Source organism: Pteropus vampyrus, unplaced genomic scaffold, assembly GCF_000151845.1.
Source record: "Pteropus vampyrus isolate Shadow unplaced genomic scaffold, Pvam_2.0 Scaffold18, whole genome shotgun sequence".
Lineage (NCBI taxonomy): Eukaryota > Metazoa > Chordata > Mammalia > Chiroptera > Pteropodidae > Pteropus > Pteropus vampyrus.
In genome coordinates, this window is record NW_011888799.1 from 6,156,665 (window position 1) to 6,172,723 (window position 16,059).

The 16,059-nt window shown below is 52.6% G+C and overlaps 2 protein-coding genes across 10 annotated transcripts in view; both read left to right on the forward strand.

The window, feature by feature from the left end:
* The first annotated feature begins 1,640 nt into the window (after positions 1-1,640).
* Positions 1,641-11,137, forward strand: SRF (serum response factor). Of its 2 annotated transcripts, XM_011354666.2 has the most exons (8): positions 1,681-2,524; positions 4,112-4,378; positions 5,772-5,822; positions 5,954-6,215; positions 6,775-6,894; positions 7,937-8,128; positions 8,443-8,519; positions 8,732-11,137. In XM_011354666.2, exons 1-8 carry the CDS (start codon positions 2,003-2,005, stop codon positions 8,825-8,827), a joined length of 1,587 nt encoding a protein of 528 aa, XP_011352968.1. In that variant the 5' UTR covers positions 1,681-2,002; the 3' UTR covers positions 8,828-11,137. The 2 variants fall into 2 exon arrangements, with proteins under 2 accessions (XP_011352970.1, XP_011352968.1); XM_011354668.2 differs by lacking the exon at positions 5,772-5,822 and having other exon boundaries at positions 1,641-2,524.
* Positions 11,138-11,255: 118 nt separating this feature from the next.
* The window catches only part of CUL9 (cullin 9), a 35,035-nt gene continuing 30,231 nt past the window's right edge, over positions 11,256-16,059 (forward strand). For all 8 annotated transcript variants that reach the window (XM_011354669.2, XM_011354670.2, XM_011354671.2 and 5 more), the window contains exons 1-4: positions 11,256-11,840; positions 13,592-14,195; positions 14,740-14,894; positions 15,225-15,740. In XM_011354669.2, the coding sequence (XP_011352971.2) occupies positions 11,724-11,840; positions 13,592-14,195; positions 14,740-14,894; positions 15,225-15,740 (1,392 nt within the window). In that variant the 5' untranslated portion in view covers positions 11,256-11,723. The remainder of the gene's footprint in view (positions 11,841-13,591; positions 14,196-14,739; positions 14,895-15,224; positions 15,741-16,059) is intronic.

The window sequence follows — 16,059 nt, forward strand, 5'->3', positions numbered from 1 at the left end:
TATGTATATATGCACACATTATATCACAAATTACTTGAAAATACTTTATTTCAGTACATCTCAGTCTTTGGATTGTGACTCAGTAAGATATGCAGCATTGTCATCCAGTACACAGACACACACACATTGAACCATATGAAATCTACACTATCCCACCCTCTTGATCTATAAAATGGCAATTTTATATGGTTCACCTATAAATAATGCAAACAAAAGTTTTATTTAGCAATATTTACCCATGCTCTTTGTAATAGCCATTAATGTATTTTAAATGCTGGTTGCAGTATACTAAGTTGATTTCACTACCACTTAATCTTCACAACTTTTAAGGTTGGATTCATCATTCTCTGCCATCCTAGCAAACACAAGAGGGTGTTTGCCCAGGTAGCTCCTATTAACTATTCACTGATCACTTACTCTGCGCTTTAGTTTTCATCTCATTTAATCTGCATTAAGAACCTCATGGGATGGGTACCAACAATGAGGAATATGGAGTTTGGAAAGGTCAAACACTTGTTTCCAGAACAGAGCTAGGAAGGGGCAGATTCCAGATTCGCATAGTTTCTATAACAGCAAAGCCCTATTTTCACTGTCTTGTAGCTAAGACCCAGACCTAGAGCCTGAACCTGGCCCTTGCAGCACCCTAGTCCTTTTATTTCTCCTTGGCTTTCCAGAGATGGGTGTGTGTGTGTGTGTGTGTGTGTCTGTGTGTCTGTGTGTGTGCGCGCGTGCTTGCCTGCTTAAACTTTCTTCCTGGCTACACTTTTTTCCCAGGCCTCTGAGCTGGCTGAGGGGTGGGCTTTATCCCTGGGACCCCCCCCCCCCCCCCCCCCCCCCCGCCTCCCCTAGCCTAGCCCGCAGCTGGAAGTCTTCACTGATCTCCATTCTCCTCCCTGCCCCCAACTGGGACGGGGAGGCCGACTGTCTCTCCGGTCTTTTCCAGATGTACATCTGCCAAAGACCTCCCCAGTATAGAGGATGATGAATGAGGACCAGGGAGCCGGCCTGGTGGGAAAGTGTCGTCTCCTTGGAAAGAGGGAAAGGGAAAGGAAGTCGGGGGGAGGGGAAGGGCTGGAGCTGAGTGGCGGGGACGCGACAAGTCTGAACACCAGGGACCCAAGTCCGGACTACTCAACCAGTAACTTTAGAAGGCGTGGGTTACTGCTCCAATCTCTGAACTCCCTCGGAATTTGGGCTGTATTATATCATTTACTGCAACCTGCACAATCCACTCAGGAACTACTCTAGTGTTTGCTTCCAGCCCTTACGGTGCCGGATTCTCTCTCCTTACTGTTCTATTCCCTCTCAGCAAGATTGCACTCCAAGAAGCTAGTCCCCTCCCAGGCTTCCTCTCCGCAGGCCCCTCCCAATTCTCCTATTCTCTGGCCATGGGGGCGGAGTCGTACCACCTCTCCTGCTCCTTTAAGAGGTATCCGCTCCTCCCCTTTCGGAGTCGCCGACTGACGCGGGATGACAGCAACGAGTTCGGTATGTTTATGCAAATAGGCTCCCCCTGTGGGCCAATAGGGAGCGGAGGTGCCGGAACAGCGGACCAATGGGGCGGGGGCATAGGGGCTCACCATGTAAGGAGCGGCCTCGCCATAAAAGGAAACATTGTATCTCTTTATATGGGGGGAAGGGTCGGGGGATCCCTCGCCTCCTGCGCGTGGTCCCGGCCCCCTCCACCCGCCGTCCCAGCCGCGGCCAGCAGCCTCTGCCCCCGGGGGGACGCTGACGGCCGCCGAGCGCGCCGCCGCAGCATACGGACAGGGGGCGCTCCGCGCAGCCTGGGGCAACCCGGGCCACAGGGGCAAGAAAGTGAGGGCCCAGGTCGGCCCGGGCGTGCAGGGGCCCCAGGTTCGCAGCGGCGGCGGCGGCGGCGGCAGCGATAGCAGCACTAGCAGCAGCGGGAGCGCCGGGTTGAGCCGGGAAGCCGATGGCGGCGGCGGCGGCGACTCCGATTCCTCGCTGACTGCCCGTCCGCCCTCCTGCATTGAGCGCCATGTTACCGAGCCAAGCTGGGGCCGCGGCGGCGCTGGGCCGGGGCTCGGCCCTGGGGGGCACCCTGAACCGGACCCCGACGGGGCGGCCGGGCGGTGGAGGTGGCGGCGGCGGGACTCGCGGGGCTAACGGGGGCCGGGTCCCCGGGAACGGCGCGGGGCTCGGGCCGGGTCGCCTCGAGCGGGAGGCTGCAGCAGCAGCGACAACCACCCCGGCGCCCACCGCGGGGGCCCTCTACAGCGGCAGCGAGGGCGACTCGGAGTCGGGCGAGGAGGAGGAGCTGGGCGCGGAGCGGCGCGGCCTGAAGCGAAGCCTAAGCGAGATGGAGATCGGCATGGTGGTCGGTGGGCCCGAGGCGGCGGCGGCGGCCACCGGGGGCTATGGGCCGGTGAGCGGCGCGGTGAGCGGGGCCAAGCCGGGTAAGAAGACTCGGGGCCGCGTGAAGATCAAGATGGAGTTCATCGACAACAAGCTGCGGCGCTACACGACCTTCAGCAAGAGGAAGACGGGCATCATGAAGAAGGTACGGGACCAGGAGACTGGCCGGCCACGGGGGACCAGGAGGGTGGGGACACACAGGGGGAGCCCGGGAGGAAGGCAGAGCCGGGGCGGAGGTGAGGGGCGGTGAGTCCGCAGGAGGTGTGTGGGAGGGGATGGCTGTTACCCTGGGAGGGTGAAAGGGGAGGGGCCGCCAGTGAAATGTGGGGAGCGGGGAGATGCTGCGAACGTCCGGAAAAGAGGGGAAAGGAGACAGGGGGAGTGACGGCCGAGAGAGAAGAACTGGGCCTTTGCGGAGTGAATGGGTGAAGAGTCGTAATGAGAGGCTACGAGGCTGCCTGGGAGGTAGTTAACGATATCCCGAGGTCAATAGGTCCATTGCGATCTGGTGTTCCAGGAAGGGCGCCGGAAAAGCAGGGAGCAGAAGAGAAGGTTTGGAGGTGAGGAGACTGTAGCAGTATAACAATGAGAGAGCATGTGTGGGAGGAAGGTGGGCACCACTGAAGTTGTGCTGGCTGGGAGGACAGGCAGGGCTGATGACGGCATGGGGCTTAAGAGCCCCAGGTAAGAGAGCAGGGCAGAACTGATGCTGCCCTGAGCAGCAAGTACCAAACCAAGTCTTGCCATAACCATGTGTCTTCCACGCACCCAATGGAAGTTGGCACACTCCCTGCAAGACAGACTTCAGAATCAGGTCTTTCCCATAAGTGGGATTCCCATCCCTAGCGAGAATTGGTGCATGGACTTTGGTGGGAAGACGAGGTTTGCTGAGGCACCTAGAAAATTCTCCTCTTAGAGCCGATTATTCAATAAATAGAGGTGAGGAAAAGCGTTGTCTTGGGGTATAGGATATTTGGGAAGGGACAGAAGCAGAGGAACTGAGAAACAAGAAGCTGGAACCCTGGGAACATTGGCTGCTGATTATATCTGTCCCATATAGAAATCAGAGCTGCTTCCAAGGTGGGTTGTGGAACTTTGTTGAGAGTGAGGATAATATCTGTGGGGCCATCTTGAAGGTCCCCTTCCTGGGCTCATAGCAGGGTAGTAGCTGCTAATCTGTCCCCTATCTACCATCGCTTCAGACACTTTTGTATCAAGAAAAAAGAAAGAAAAAATGGTAGCACAGTATTAAAGGGCAGAAAGACAAAATGGCAACAGGTTAACACCTGTGCAGTTTCTGAGACGAAACATTTTAGAGTTTAGGTGGCTCTTTATTCCTAATGTCTTACGTGACTTCATCCTGGTCCTTGTGACAGTGAGGCGGGGATGCGAGCCATCTTTCCATGAGGCCCGGCACCAAGTTGTCTTGAGGAGAAACTACCTGGGCCCCTCTGTATCCCCTGAGGTTATATGTTGTCATTAGTGGACCATGACTGTTCGCTTGGGGTATCTGCAGGTCAATGGGGCCGCCTCTCAAAGAAAGAGCATGAGGTTTTTCTGCTTTCTAGCTTACCTTCGGATATCCTGATAGAACTCTCCTAGAGTCACTGGAGAGGAAGGTCATTGTGGGAGTGGGTGCTTGAGATCACTGTGTACTTCCTCTTTCCTACTTCCCAAGGAAGGTAGAGATAAAAAGTTTTGCTGACCTACCCATCTCCTCCCCCTACCCCAGGCCTATGAGCTGTCCACGCTGACAGGGACACAGGTGCTGTTGCTGGTGGCCAGTGAGACAGGCCATGTGTATACCTTTGCCACCCGCAAACTGCAGCCCATGATCACCAGTGAGACTGGCAAGGCACTGATTCAGACCTGCCTCAACTCGCCAGACTCTCCACCCCGCTCAGACCCCACCACAGACCAGAGAATGAGTGCCACGGGCTTTGAAGAGACAGACCTCACCTACCAGGTGTCGGAGTCCGACAGCAGTGGGGAAACCAAGGTGTGTTTGGGTCCCTTATCTAAGGGGAAGGTAGGGGAGGGACGTGACCCGCAGAGAGGGGAGGGGTTCCCTTTCTCCCTCACCAAGGACAGGTGATGGGTGCTCACTGGTGTGGAATAGAGCAGGGTTAGTACCCCTCATCTTAGGGGACAGGTGTCCATCCTCGCTATCCTGACAGGAGGCCGGCCCCCTAGATAAGCGGGCGGCCTCCGTGCCCATATAAGGCCGGCTCCGGCTCCACGCCGGCCTCCCGCCTGCAGCCCGCCTGCCTGGCAGGGCCTTTGCATTCCTCCCGCCAGCTGTCTCCCCGTGGGGGCGGGGACGTAGCTTAGCCCTGCCCTCCCTTCAGGCCCGGTCACCGGGGAGTAGGAAGTGAGCACTCATGGGTTCCAGGGTCCTGGGAACCTAGCACTGTCGGCAGGCGGGCTGGCTGACTGGCTGAAGCCTACCTTACTAGCCAGCCGCCTACCTCTTCAGGATGTCCGGGCCTGGGCATGTTAGGTTGTGTATTCCCGGCTGCTAGGGATGGGGCCCTAGTTACGCCTCCCCCTTCCTTTTCCCGGTAAGGAGAGGGGGCGGGGCTTCCTCAGCTCCTCTGGGGAGCTCCACCTTCCGGGTGGCCCTTCACTAACTGGCCAATTGGAGGAAGTGACACTGTTTGCCTTAGCAACGCCTTCACCAATCAGGGGCTTCAACCTCGGCTGCTTAGCAAACATCCCTCACTGACCCACCTCCAGTATTTGAGCCCCCTGTATTCCGTGGGCTTGGTTCTCAGCCCCTGGTTTCCTCTTTTCTCCTCTAAGAACAAAGGTTCCCTGAGAGGAAAGTCAGTGCTCTAGACTTCTCTGTTAGTGGCATTTCATCAGTAATAATATTCAAACTCTTAGCAGTAGGGTTCATTTATTCCCAGGAAATTTTGCTGGATGAATAAATTCCTTTAGTATTTTAAATGTTAAGTATTTAGCATAAAGTGCTTCATTGCCAACCCCCTAAGATCTCTCTCAAACTCTAAGGTCCCTGAAAAACTCTCAGTCCCTGTATCAGCAAAATCTGAGCTAAAAGGACCCTTTTAAAGAGGGCATAGTAGCCCAGCTACCTCATGTTCACAGAAGAGGAAAACTGAGGCTCAGAAAGAGTAATTTTTCCAGAGTCACGCAGATGGTCATTGCCAGAGCGCCCCGGGTATATTGATTCCCCAGCCAGTGTGGTTGCCACGGTCCATTTGGGCAGAGAACTCAGGAAATTATGATGTTAGTATCTTCGTCATCATCCTAAGAGCAGCAAATACTTATTGCTCTTTTTGTGTGTCAGGCACTGTTCTAAGTGCTTAATGTCTGTTAATCTATTTATGCTTCACAAAACCTGTGGGGTAGTTATCATTCTTTTTTTACAGACAGGAAACGAGCTCAGCAGCTCAATAACTTGCCCAAGGGCCAGGCAGCAGGTAAATGGTGGAGCTGAATTTGAATTTGCGCCCAAACACACTGGTTCCAATCTGGGCTGTCAATCCACACCAGGCATCTGTGGGAGCAGGGTCTGGTAAGCCTCACTGCTCCATCTCTACTCTGCGTATAGGACTCATTGAAACCGGCGTTCACAGTCACCAACCTGCCAGGTACCACCTCCACCATCCAAACAGCGCCCAGCACCTCTACCACCATGCAAGTCAGCAGCGGCCCCTCCTTCCCCATCACCAACTACCTGGCACCAGTGTCTGCTAGTGTCAGCCCCAGTGCTGTCAGCAGTGCCAATGGAACTGTGCTGAAGAGTACAGGCAGTGGCCCTGTCTCCTCTGGAGGCCTCATGCAGCTGCCTACCAGCTTCACCCTTATGCCTGGTGAGTCACAAGGGGCAAATTGAGCATGTAAAGAGTGGGTTTCGGGCTGCCACAAGGAGAACCTCTTTCCCTGCTCAGAAGGATGGTGAACAGGGCCAGAGCTAAGAAAATCCTCTTATGTCCCATTGGCAGGCATGCCCTTCCCCACTGGGACCCCTACTATCTTTGTCAGTAAGTTTTAACCATATGTTCTGGCCTTGCCTAACCAGCCCAGCCCTGTTCTCCCCGCTCCTCCCACTGCCGTCCCATTGCCACAGGGACAGCAGGTATTCTGCCACTTTTCTATCTTGACTGGAGGGCAGATCATGTCTTTGATGGGTCAGTGCCAGCACCCCGAAGAGGGCAGAGGCAAGTCCTTGGGTGGGAGGAGAAGGGAACAGCAAGAACAGAGTGTAGAGCCCCTGGAGACAAGATTCAGGACAGGAAGGGCTTCTTTGGCTCCCAGGAAATATAGCAGTGGGAATCGGGAAGCAATGTGCCAGACCTTGGGCATGGGGGTGTTTGAGGGTGCTTGGTGGCTGGGTGGGACAGAGCGCAAGTAAGTCTCTATGTCTCATAGGTGGGGCAGTGGCCCAGCAGGTCCCAGTGCAGGCCATCCAGGTGCACCAGGCCCCACAGCAAGCGTCTCCCTCTCGCGACAGCAGCACAGACCTCACGCAGACCTCCTCCAGCGGGACAGGTATAGCTCAAAGTTCTGTCACCTCCCTGCCCTGCCTCCTTCTTGAGACTTAGCAACAGGTGCCCAGCAGTATCTCTCCTATAACTAAGGTCAGAGAATTTCTTAATGTAGAGATTGAGGTTTTTGACTTAACCCTTATCCTAATCCTTATGAGAAAGTCAGGTGAGGATGGCTAGGTTTTGAATCTTACCCTGCAGTAGGGCTGTGGATTCTAGGAAGAAATTGGGGACCATTGAAGCCACCCTTCTCCTCATTCAGATGAGAAGGCTGAGGCCCAGAAAGAAGTTACTTGCCTAAAGATACACATTTGGTTAATTACCAGGAAGGATTTATAGAGCAGTTGTCTCCTTGTGGGAGGCAGTCCTAGATTTTGAGTAGCCATAATTTTTCTCAGTGTCTCTGCTCATTTCAGAAATGATGAGACACTTTTAAAATAAAATTACTTTTAAGTTCTTGTTATTTACAACCTTGTTATACAAAGTGTGGCCTATGGAGGACTAGCTTTACCCTGGAGCTTGACAGAAATGCAGACCCTTAAGCCTCACCCCAAACCTGCTGAATCAGAATGTGCATTTTTTAACTAGAACCCCAGGTGATGAATGCACGTTAACATTTGAGAAGTGCTTATTTAAAAGATGAATTTTTTTAGCCACACATTTAAGAAGAGGGAGGAGGAGTGAGAACAAATAAAAAATGGGATAATGGAACTCCCTAAAAGAGGAGGAGTATCTGAGTTTCCTTAAGTTGGATCAGTCACTTTAATCTGTTTTTCCTAGGGCCTTAGGATCTTGGAACAGAATTCAGCGGATAGACAATCAAATAGTATGATGTGATAGGATACAATTAGAGTCTGGTGCCATCATGTTCAAGAAAAAAAAGGCTTTTCTTAGTTGATGACAGGGAGCAGAGGAATGAGTCTTGTCTAGCTTCTGACTGGGAAAATGGCAAGAGGGCTCTGGAGGCTTGGAGTTCCTGGGGGTGGGATGGAGGATATTAGTAGGGACCAATGCCGACCTCCCTGACATGTGTCTGTGTTTGCCAGTGACGTTGCCTGCCACAATCATGACGTCATCTGTGCCCACAACTGTGGGCGGCCACATGATGTACCCTAGCCCCCATGCGGTGATGTATGCACCCACCTCGGGCCTGGCTGATGGCAGCCTCACCGTGCTCAATGCCTTCTCGCAGGCGCCATCCACCATGCAGGTGTCCCATAGCCAGGTCCAGGAGCAAGGTGAGTTGCTGGGCAAGGCTGAGGAAAGGAGGATCATTGTTTCCTTTACACATGCACACATACACATTCAAATGCCCCCTACTCAGATATTTACACTCACACACACATACACAAACTAGGATACCCATACATATACCTACATATACACACACTCCAGTACCCATGCTTGTCCAGTTGGACACAATTGGACACTCATTCTAGGGTACATATTTCTGAGACTTACCCAGTCATGTGCATTTATCAGCACTCCTCCAATAACTGGAAGTTTCTCTCGAGTAAGCAATTTGAGTATCTACTGTGGTTTTCCAATGCAGGTGGCGTCCCCCAGGTGTTCCTGACAGCACCATCTGGGACAGTGCAGATCCCTGTTTCTGCAGTTCAGCTTCATCAGGTAGGTGGTGACCCCTTTCACCCCCATCCCAGCCAGCCACTTCTTTATCTTGACCTGGGGGATTCCCAAGTTGGTCAAAGCTAAGATCTCTAGTCAGGAGGCCTATCCGTTTTCCTGGTCACACCTGTGGTGGGCAGTCAGGCAAGGAGGAGTAGCCTGAGCTGGCTGATCCGTTCCTGCCATCTCTTCCTTACATACCTCCTTCCCTCCAGATGGCTGTGATAGGGCAGCAGGCCGGGAGCAGCAGCAACCTCACCGAGTTACAGGTGGTGAACCTGGATACCGCCCACAGCACCAAGAGTGACTGATCCGCCCCGCCGCCCTGGACAGAAGGCCCAAGGGATGGCACCACTTATTTATTGTTGCCTTTTCACGTTTTCTTTACACACACGTTGATGGGCCGCAGGAGGGAGGAGGGGAGGAGCAGTGGGCAGCCATAGGACTGAGCCCTCTCACTCCAGCCAAAGAAATGGGCCAGCCTGCCCTCCACCCCATCCTCCCTCACCCTCCCCTCCTTCTAGTTCCACCTCCCATTTCTGTTGATGGTGGGGCTGTCCTCCCTCTTCAGATTCCCCTTGCCAGCTTGGCTCCATGTTTGCCATGAGTATTAGCTTACCCAATGGGACTGTGCCCCATCTTCCCACAATATGTTTCTGTGGGACTAGGCAGCGTCCCCGCCTCCCGAGGAAGCAGTTGGGGTCCTCTGCCCAGCCTCCTTGCTGACTGTCTGTCAGCACTGTGTCTGCCACAGGCTGGGTGAAAAGAGCCCTCCTCTTGCCCTTCAGGGAGCCAGTTGGGTAGACGGGGCATCTTCCCTCACGCTGCCGCCCGCTGCCCCTACAGCTCCTGAGTAGCTGGGCCTATGCATGGAGCAGGTTCCTGGGGCCACCTGCCCTGCCTTGCCACTCACCTTGGAACTCCAGGGGCTCCTGGGTTGGAGGGAACCACCAGTGTTCCCTCTCCCTGTCTTCCCCCCTCTCCTCCCAGCTGCTTTACTCAAAGTTGATTTTGAACTTTTTATTTGAGGAGACGAAGTGAAAACAAATCTATAAATATATATTTTTAAAATATTTAACTTTTTTTTATGGCGTTTTTCTCGTCCCCCTCCCTGCCCATGCTCCCCTTCCCTGGGGAGCCCTGGGGCTCCCCAGAACTGGCTGGGCCTTTGGGGACAGAGCCACCCCATGAGCTCTGGGCCCACCAGTGTGTAGGGGAGATTCTGGGATTGCCCGGTCCTGGGTTCTTTCCAGGAGAAAACCGGGGGAGGGGCCCTCAGGCCACACCCCAATGAGGTGGGAAGGGTGACCCACAGCTCTGGGCCTCTTTTTGCCCTTTAGGGCTGTTGCTAGGGAGAGGGAAGAGGGAGACCAAATGTGGGGGTGGGAGTGGGAGGGTGTCAGGTAGAGGAAACTGACTTCATTTGTGCCACACGCATGGGCATTGCAGCCTTGTGCTCCTACAGGCCTGCAGCTGCCTGGGGCCCAAGTTGCAGTGAGCAGGGTGGGGTCTGGGAGGGGGTAAGAGGCAGGAATGGGGGTCCGAAGAAATAGGAACAGCTCTTGGGCTGAGTGCAGCGATAGGGGAGCCAGAAATGGGCAGCTCTCCCAGGGAGTGAGCAGCTACTGTAACTTTTTAAAATTAAGACAAAAAGCCTTGAAGAAAATGACTTTATTTTTCTAAGTGTAACCTCAGTATTTATGTAATTTGTACAGGGGCTGTGCCCCACCCACCTCTGCCCTTTTTGGGGTAGACCTTCAGGGTGGGCCAACATAGGGGAGGGTCTTTTACCCTGTGTCAGAGCCCACCTTCACCACTGATATCCAGAAAGGAAGCTTTTTCAGAACAGGGCAGCAGTTGGAGTAGAGTTTTATTAACCCTGTGACTGCCTTCAGTAGGAACAAGCCTGCTTCTCTGAATAGGTGAAGGGGTGGGGGAGGATTTTACGCACAGCCTAATTATCAAGGGGTGATTTGCCGACATGTTTGAGAACCCCCTAACCTCAAACCCCCATTACTGTCTTGCCCCAACTTGGGGTGCCAAGATGGAAGTCACCTTCCTGGGCTTTCTCCTGGAGACAGCTGGGGCTTATGGGCGGCTTACAGGCTGGGGCAAGGCAAATCAGGGGCCAGAGAGTAGGGGGGCTTGGGACTCAGGTCTGTAACTGCCCAGCCCTTTTCTCTGCTCTGTTTCACTCTACCCTCACTCACTCACTCACTCCCCATTCCCCCACCCAGGGGAGGAGACCTTGATGAATTCCTCCTCTCCTTCCCACAAAAGACAGACCCAGTGAGTGAATCAGGCAAAGTTCTTATAATGTGTGTTGTGTGAGCGTGGCCTTGGGAGAACATGTGTGCATCAGGGATGAGGTGGCATTTATATGTGCAACCCTTGGTGTTTCCCTTCCTTGGTGGCTCTGGGGTATGTATGTGTGTGTGTGCGCGTATCTGAGTGAATGTGTGTGTGTGTGAATGTGGGGTGTGTATGTCAGTGGTTTCTACTTCGCCTGGGATGCTGACCCAGGAATAGTGGACATGGTCACAGTCCTATGTACAGAGCTTTCTTTTGTATTAAAAAAAAAAAAATACTCTTTCAATAAATGTATCATTTTTGTGCACAGACTGTGGGGTCTTTGCCTCTGTTTTTCCATATAGGGAGAAAGAGAAGTATGAACAATCAAATCTCAAGTTGCCGCTCTGAGAAGCAAGTCTGGCTGCTTGATGAAAACAACAGTAATGCTAACGGGTGCTTTGGGCTGTTGAAGTTTGTACGATTTAATTTAAGGAATTTTTCGTGGAGCTGGGAACTTTATCTTTGTACATGGCTTTGTTCGGTGCTTAGGTCAACATGGATAAGTGATTTTAATTAACGCAAAGTGACTCAACCAATCCAAAGCATCACTGAGGGGTCTGGAAAACTCACGGCCACGCGACCTAGTGAAAATTCAAAGGACAGCCATAGGGTGGGAGAATAGTTTACTAGGTTTCAGGGGTACAAGGAAGGCATACCCAGGCAAGGGAGGGGGAGCTTCAAAGTAGACTGTAGATAAAAAGGGCTGCCTCCCGCTGCAAGAACCGGAGCAACGTGACGGCGATTTCAAACTCCGCCTGCGGCGCGCCCCTCACGCAGGGGCCCGTGGGTACTACGCATGCTCCACTTGCGCACCGTTCTGCCGCGCCTGACTGTGGGCCGCGCTGGGACCCGTAGATGCTTGGCAGGGCGTGCCCTCGCCGTGTGACCCGGAAGGGAGCTGCAGAGGAGGCGGGGCCAGGACGGCGGGACTGGCCGCTGGGTCCCAGCGAGGGCCAAGCCGGGCCGTGGGAGGTGAGAGGAGAGTTCTATGACAACCCGCTCCCTGCCCCGTCCTCTCCCCGGTCCCTTATCCACTTTCTGTGAGACTGACGACGGGAGCCAAGTCTTGTTCCCTGAGATTCGCTCGGTCCTGTCAGCGTGGACAGCGCTCCCCCATCGTCTACCCGCCCCAGAAACCCGTTCCCACTGCGGTTTTGGCCTCTGTCATCGCCCCTGCTGGTGTGCAGTCTTGGGCCTGACCTTGCTACCTACACCTACCTACCTGTTGTCTCATCCCCGTGTCCAGACCTCACCTCCACACTTCAGTTCATTGCTCTTGGTCTAGGCCCTTGATGGTTAGCCTCCCTCCTTCCACCCCCATCCCCCCGCCCCCGATTTAGGCCTGTCGGATTGTTCTACTTCACCCTGCTCATCAGTTGTTCATCTCCACATCACTGGTTACCTCCCAATCTTGCCACCAAGCCTGCCTCCCTTCTCACACCCCCTGCTAACTGGACCCCTACCCCTATGGAAGTCCACATCCTATATTTTCCCTCCTCTGTAAGCCTTATTTCTATTCTCATCTTTTATCCCCGTACCCTGAGTGACCCCTGTCCTGATCACCATTTCTTCATCTGGGCTTACCTTCCATTTTTATTCTCACCATTCCCTGCTGCCCCACACTGCTTTATGTCACACGTAGCTCTTCCTGATCACTAATATAGCCATCACCCCATTTCCCTTTATAATATTCTTCTGGCTTAATGTTCCAATTATTTGAGGACTGTCCCCTCCACCATCCAAAAATAATATTAGGTTATGTTTACTGAGCACTCATTATGAGCTAGGGGCTGTTCTGAGTGTTTTACACATGTGATCTTAAGTTTTCATAACTTCAAGAGTTGGGTATGAATATTACCATCTTGCAGAAGAGGAAACTGAGACTCAAAAGCTAAGTAACGTCCAAAACTATGCACATAGTAAGTCAAAGAGCCAGCATTCAAAGTCACATTTATCCAACTCTGAAATCTGCACTATATTGCCTCTGTAATACTTCCATCTCCTGACCTCATTCCCTTCCCTTCAATTCCATGATTTTCACCATCTGTTTTTACCTTAGACCCTACCATAGCATAAGTGCAGGATGGGACATGGTCTTTTTCTCCCATAATTTTATCTGGCCCTTAGGCCCCTCCCCCTTTCACAGTACTCTCAAAACGCTTTTCTCATCCAGTCATCTGGATGTGGGGGCCCACAGCCCGGCCTCTTTTCATCTCTATTCTGTCTATCTGCCATTACCCACCCCTTTATTTCCACATTCCATCTTTACCCTGTCATTTATACCCCTGTCTTGCCTCTCCCCCAAGATGTTCCTCACTTGGCCCCACTGTCTCATATGCTGCTGTCCTTCCTGTTCATCCGTGACACTCTTCTGAGTTCTGATCTGTATCCCTCAGAAACCCTGCTATTCTGTCCAGACGGTCCTGCTTAATGGTCAACTCTTTTTGTTACCTTACCTATTCTTCTCATTTTTCTCATAACCTCTTCCATTTCTTAAACCTTTCATTTCATCTTCACGCCGTTTTCACTTCATTCTTCTTATAAATCTCAAAGTATGTTCAAGTTATTTATTTCATCTTATTCTTGGCCTTTCTATTCAGCCTCTAAATTCCATCATGCAACTTATGAATCACCACCCACCCTATCTATCTCTTAAGAGTCCACCCCACACGTAGTCTTTTTGCTTTCTCATACTGCCTTTATCTTTCTTCTGTGTGTCCCAGGAGCTCAAGATGGTGGGGGAACGGCACACTGGGGACCTCATGGTGCCCTTGGGGCCCCGGCTGCAGGCATATCCTGAAGAACTTATTCGACAGCGTCCTGGGCATGATGGACGTCCTGAATACCTGATTCGATGGAGTGTCTTGAAGTGCGGGGAAGTGGGTAGAGTGGGTGTAGAAGAGGGCAAGGCAGAGCACATTCTCATGTGGCTGTCAGCCCCCGAGGTCTATGCCAACTGCCCCATGCTGTTAGGTGAGCGGGCACTATCTAAGGGACCTCAGCACGAACCAGCTGGGTGTTCAGGAAGTTTTCCCCGAGATCCGGGAGGCCTGGATGATGTGGCATTGGGCGAAATGGAGGCTGATGTACGGGCGCTGGTGCGCAGGGCTGCCAGGCAGCTGGATGAAGGTGGGACCTCGAGCCTCACAGCCACTGTGCTCCACACCATCCACGTGCTCAGTGCCTATGCCAGCATCGGGCCCCTCACCGGGGTCTTCAGGGAAACAGGAGCCCTGGACCTGCTCATGCACATGTTGTGCAACCCTGAGCCTCAGATCCGTCGGAGTGCAGGCAAGATGCTGCAGGCTCTGGCAGCCCACGATGCTGGTAAGAGACAGCTGGAGAGGAGAAAGTGGGACCACAAGGAGTAAGAACAGAAAGAGGAGGCATTTGCCAAGTCTGTAAGAACATCTAGTGTTTGGGAATATCAATTCAATGCAAAGCAAAGCTATAGATAATATGCTGTAACAGGGACGGAAACAGGATAAAATGATAGTACCTGGTTTATCTGTCCATTTTCAGTGCAGTGGTAGAGAAGAGAATGGGGTAGCTTTATATTTTTAAACTGTGGGTTGAGATTCATTTGGTCAATAGTGAAATCATTTTGGTGGGTTATAAGCAACATTTTTTAAAAATCTGGAATATCAGTACATAGCACTTAATAAGGTCAGTTTTGTAGCATGAAATACATATTTCAGTTATATACATGTGTGTACATTTGTGTCAGGTTACCATATAAAATGTATACCTTACTGTGAGTCTGTCACAAGGAAGTTCAAAAGCTTCTGGGGTAGGGGATAGAGAGTCTAGGAAAGACAGGGGCAAAGTGTTGGGGATTGAGAAGAAAATATGGATTGGGTGTGGATTACAGGGAGTCGGGCTCATGTCCTTCTGTCACTGAGCCAGCAAGATGGCATCGAGCAGCACATGGATTTTGACAGCCGCTATACTTTGCTGGAGCTGTTTGCAGAGACTACATCTTCTGAGGAACACTGTATGGCCTTTGAGGGCATTCATCTGCCTCAGGTACTCTGGCAGCTGTGGGGGAAATGCTATGTATAAGGCCTAAAGCATCATTTATGAAAATGTGGTTCAGGAATGTGCATCAGCACCATAGCCACCTGGGAAGCTTGTTAGAATGAAGGTTCGTGTGCCACTCCTCACTCAGAATTTCGAGATTAGAATCTAGGAATCTGTTTTAAGACACTCCTTGTATGTTTCTTATATAAATCACAGTTTGAGAATAACAGGTATGGGGATGAGGCCTTCATATTTTTCTGTAGAGGATGATGAGGGGAAAGGAGAGGGACTAAAGCTGGGAGCAGATGAACCTACACCATGGGCTGTGTCTTACAGGTCCCAGGAAAGCTACTTTTCTCCCTGGTGAAACGCTACCTATGTGTCACTTCCCTGCTGGATCAGCTGAATAACAGTCCAGAGCCAGGGGCTGGAGACCAAGGCTCCCTGTCCCCAAGGGAGGAATTTGGTCGGGAAAAAAGCCGGGGGCCACGGGAGCTGGAGTTCAGTATGGCTGTGGGCAACCTCATCTCAGAGCTGGTGCGAAGCATGGGCTGGGCCCGGAACCTCAGCGAACAGCGGGGCACATCACCTCCACGGCCATCCCGGTCCATCTTTCAGCCCTGCATTTCAAGCCCCAGCCTTTCACTACCCACCATTGTTGCCACCCCCAGAAAGCAAGGGCGGGCCTTCCGCCAGCGTTCTGAATTTTCTAGCCGTAGTGGCTATGGTGAGTATGTGCAGCAGACACTGGTGCCAGGCACGCGTGTGCGGATGCTGGATGATTATGAGGAGATCAGTGCTGGGGACGAGGGCGAGTTCCGGCAGAGCAACAATGGCGTGCCCCCTGTGCAGGTGAGCGAGTGTGTGGTGGGGAGACAGTGTTGTGGATCTTTTTGGGTTGCACATAGCTGGGGCTTCCATTCAGGGACCTCTGGCAGGCAACCCAAGGAGAAAACCCTTGAGGAAACTGGAATGGTTCAAGGGAGGCTCAGCAATGGATGGGGTGGGGGGGCATTTGGAGAGTTGAGAAAATCTGGAGGGAGTGGGTGGGCTGTGAGGTTTAAGGAGAGACTCACACCCAGAAAGCAGAACTAATATATGGAGAGACCCTCCCCCTCCACTTTCCCTTCCACCTGTGGAGTTGACTGGGAGGGAGTATAGGAGCAGAAGC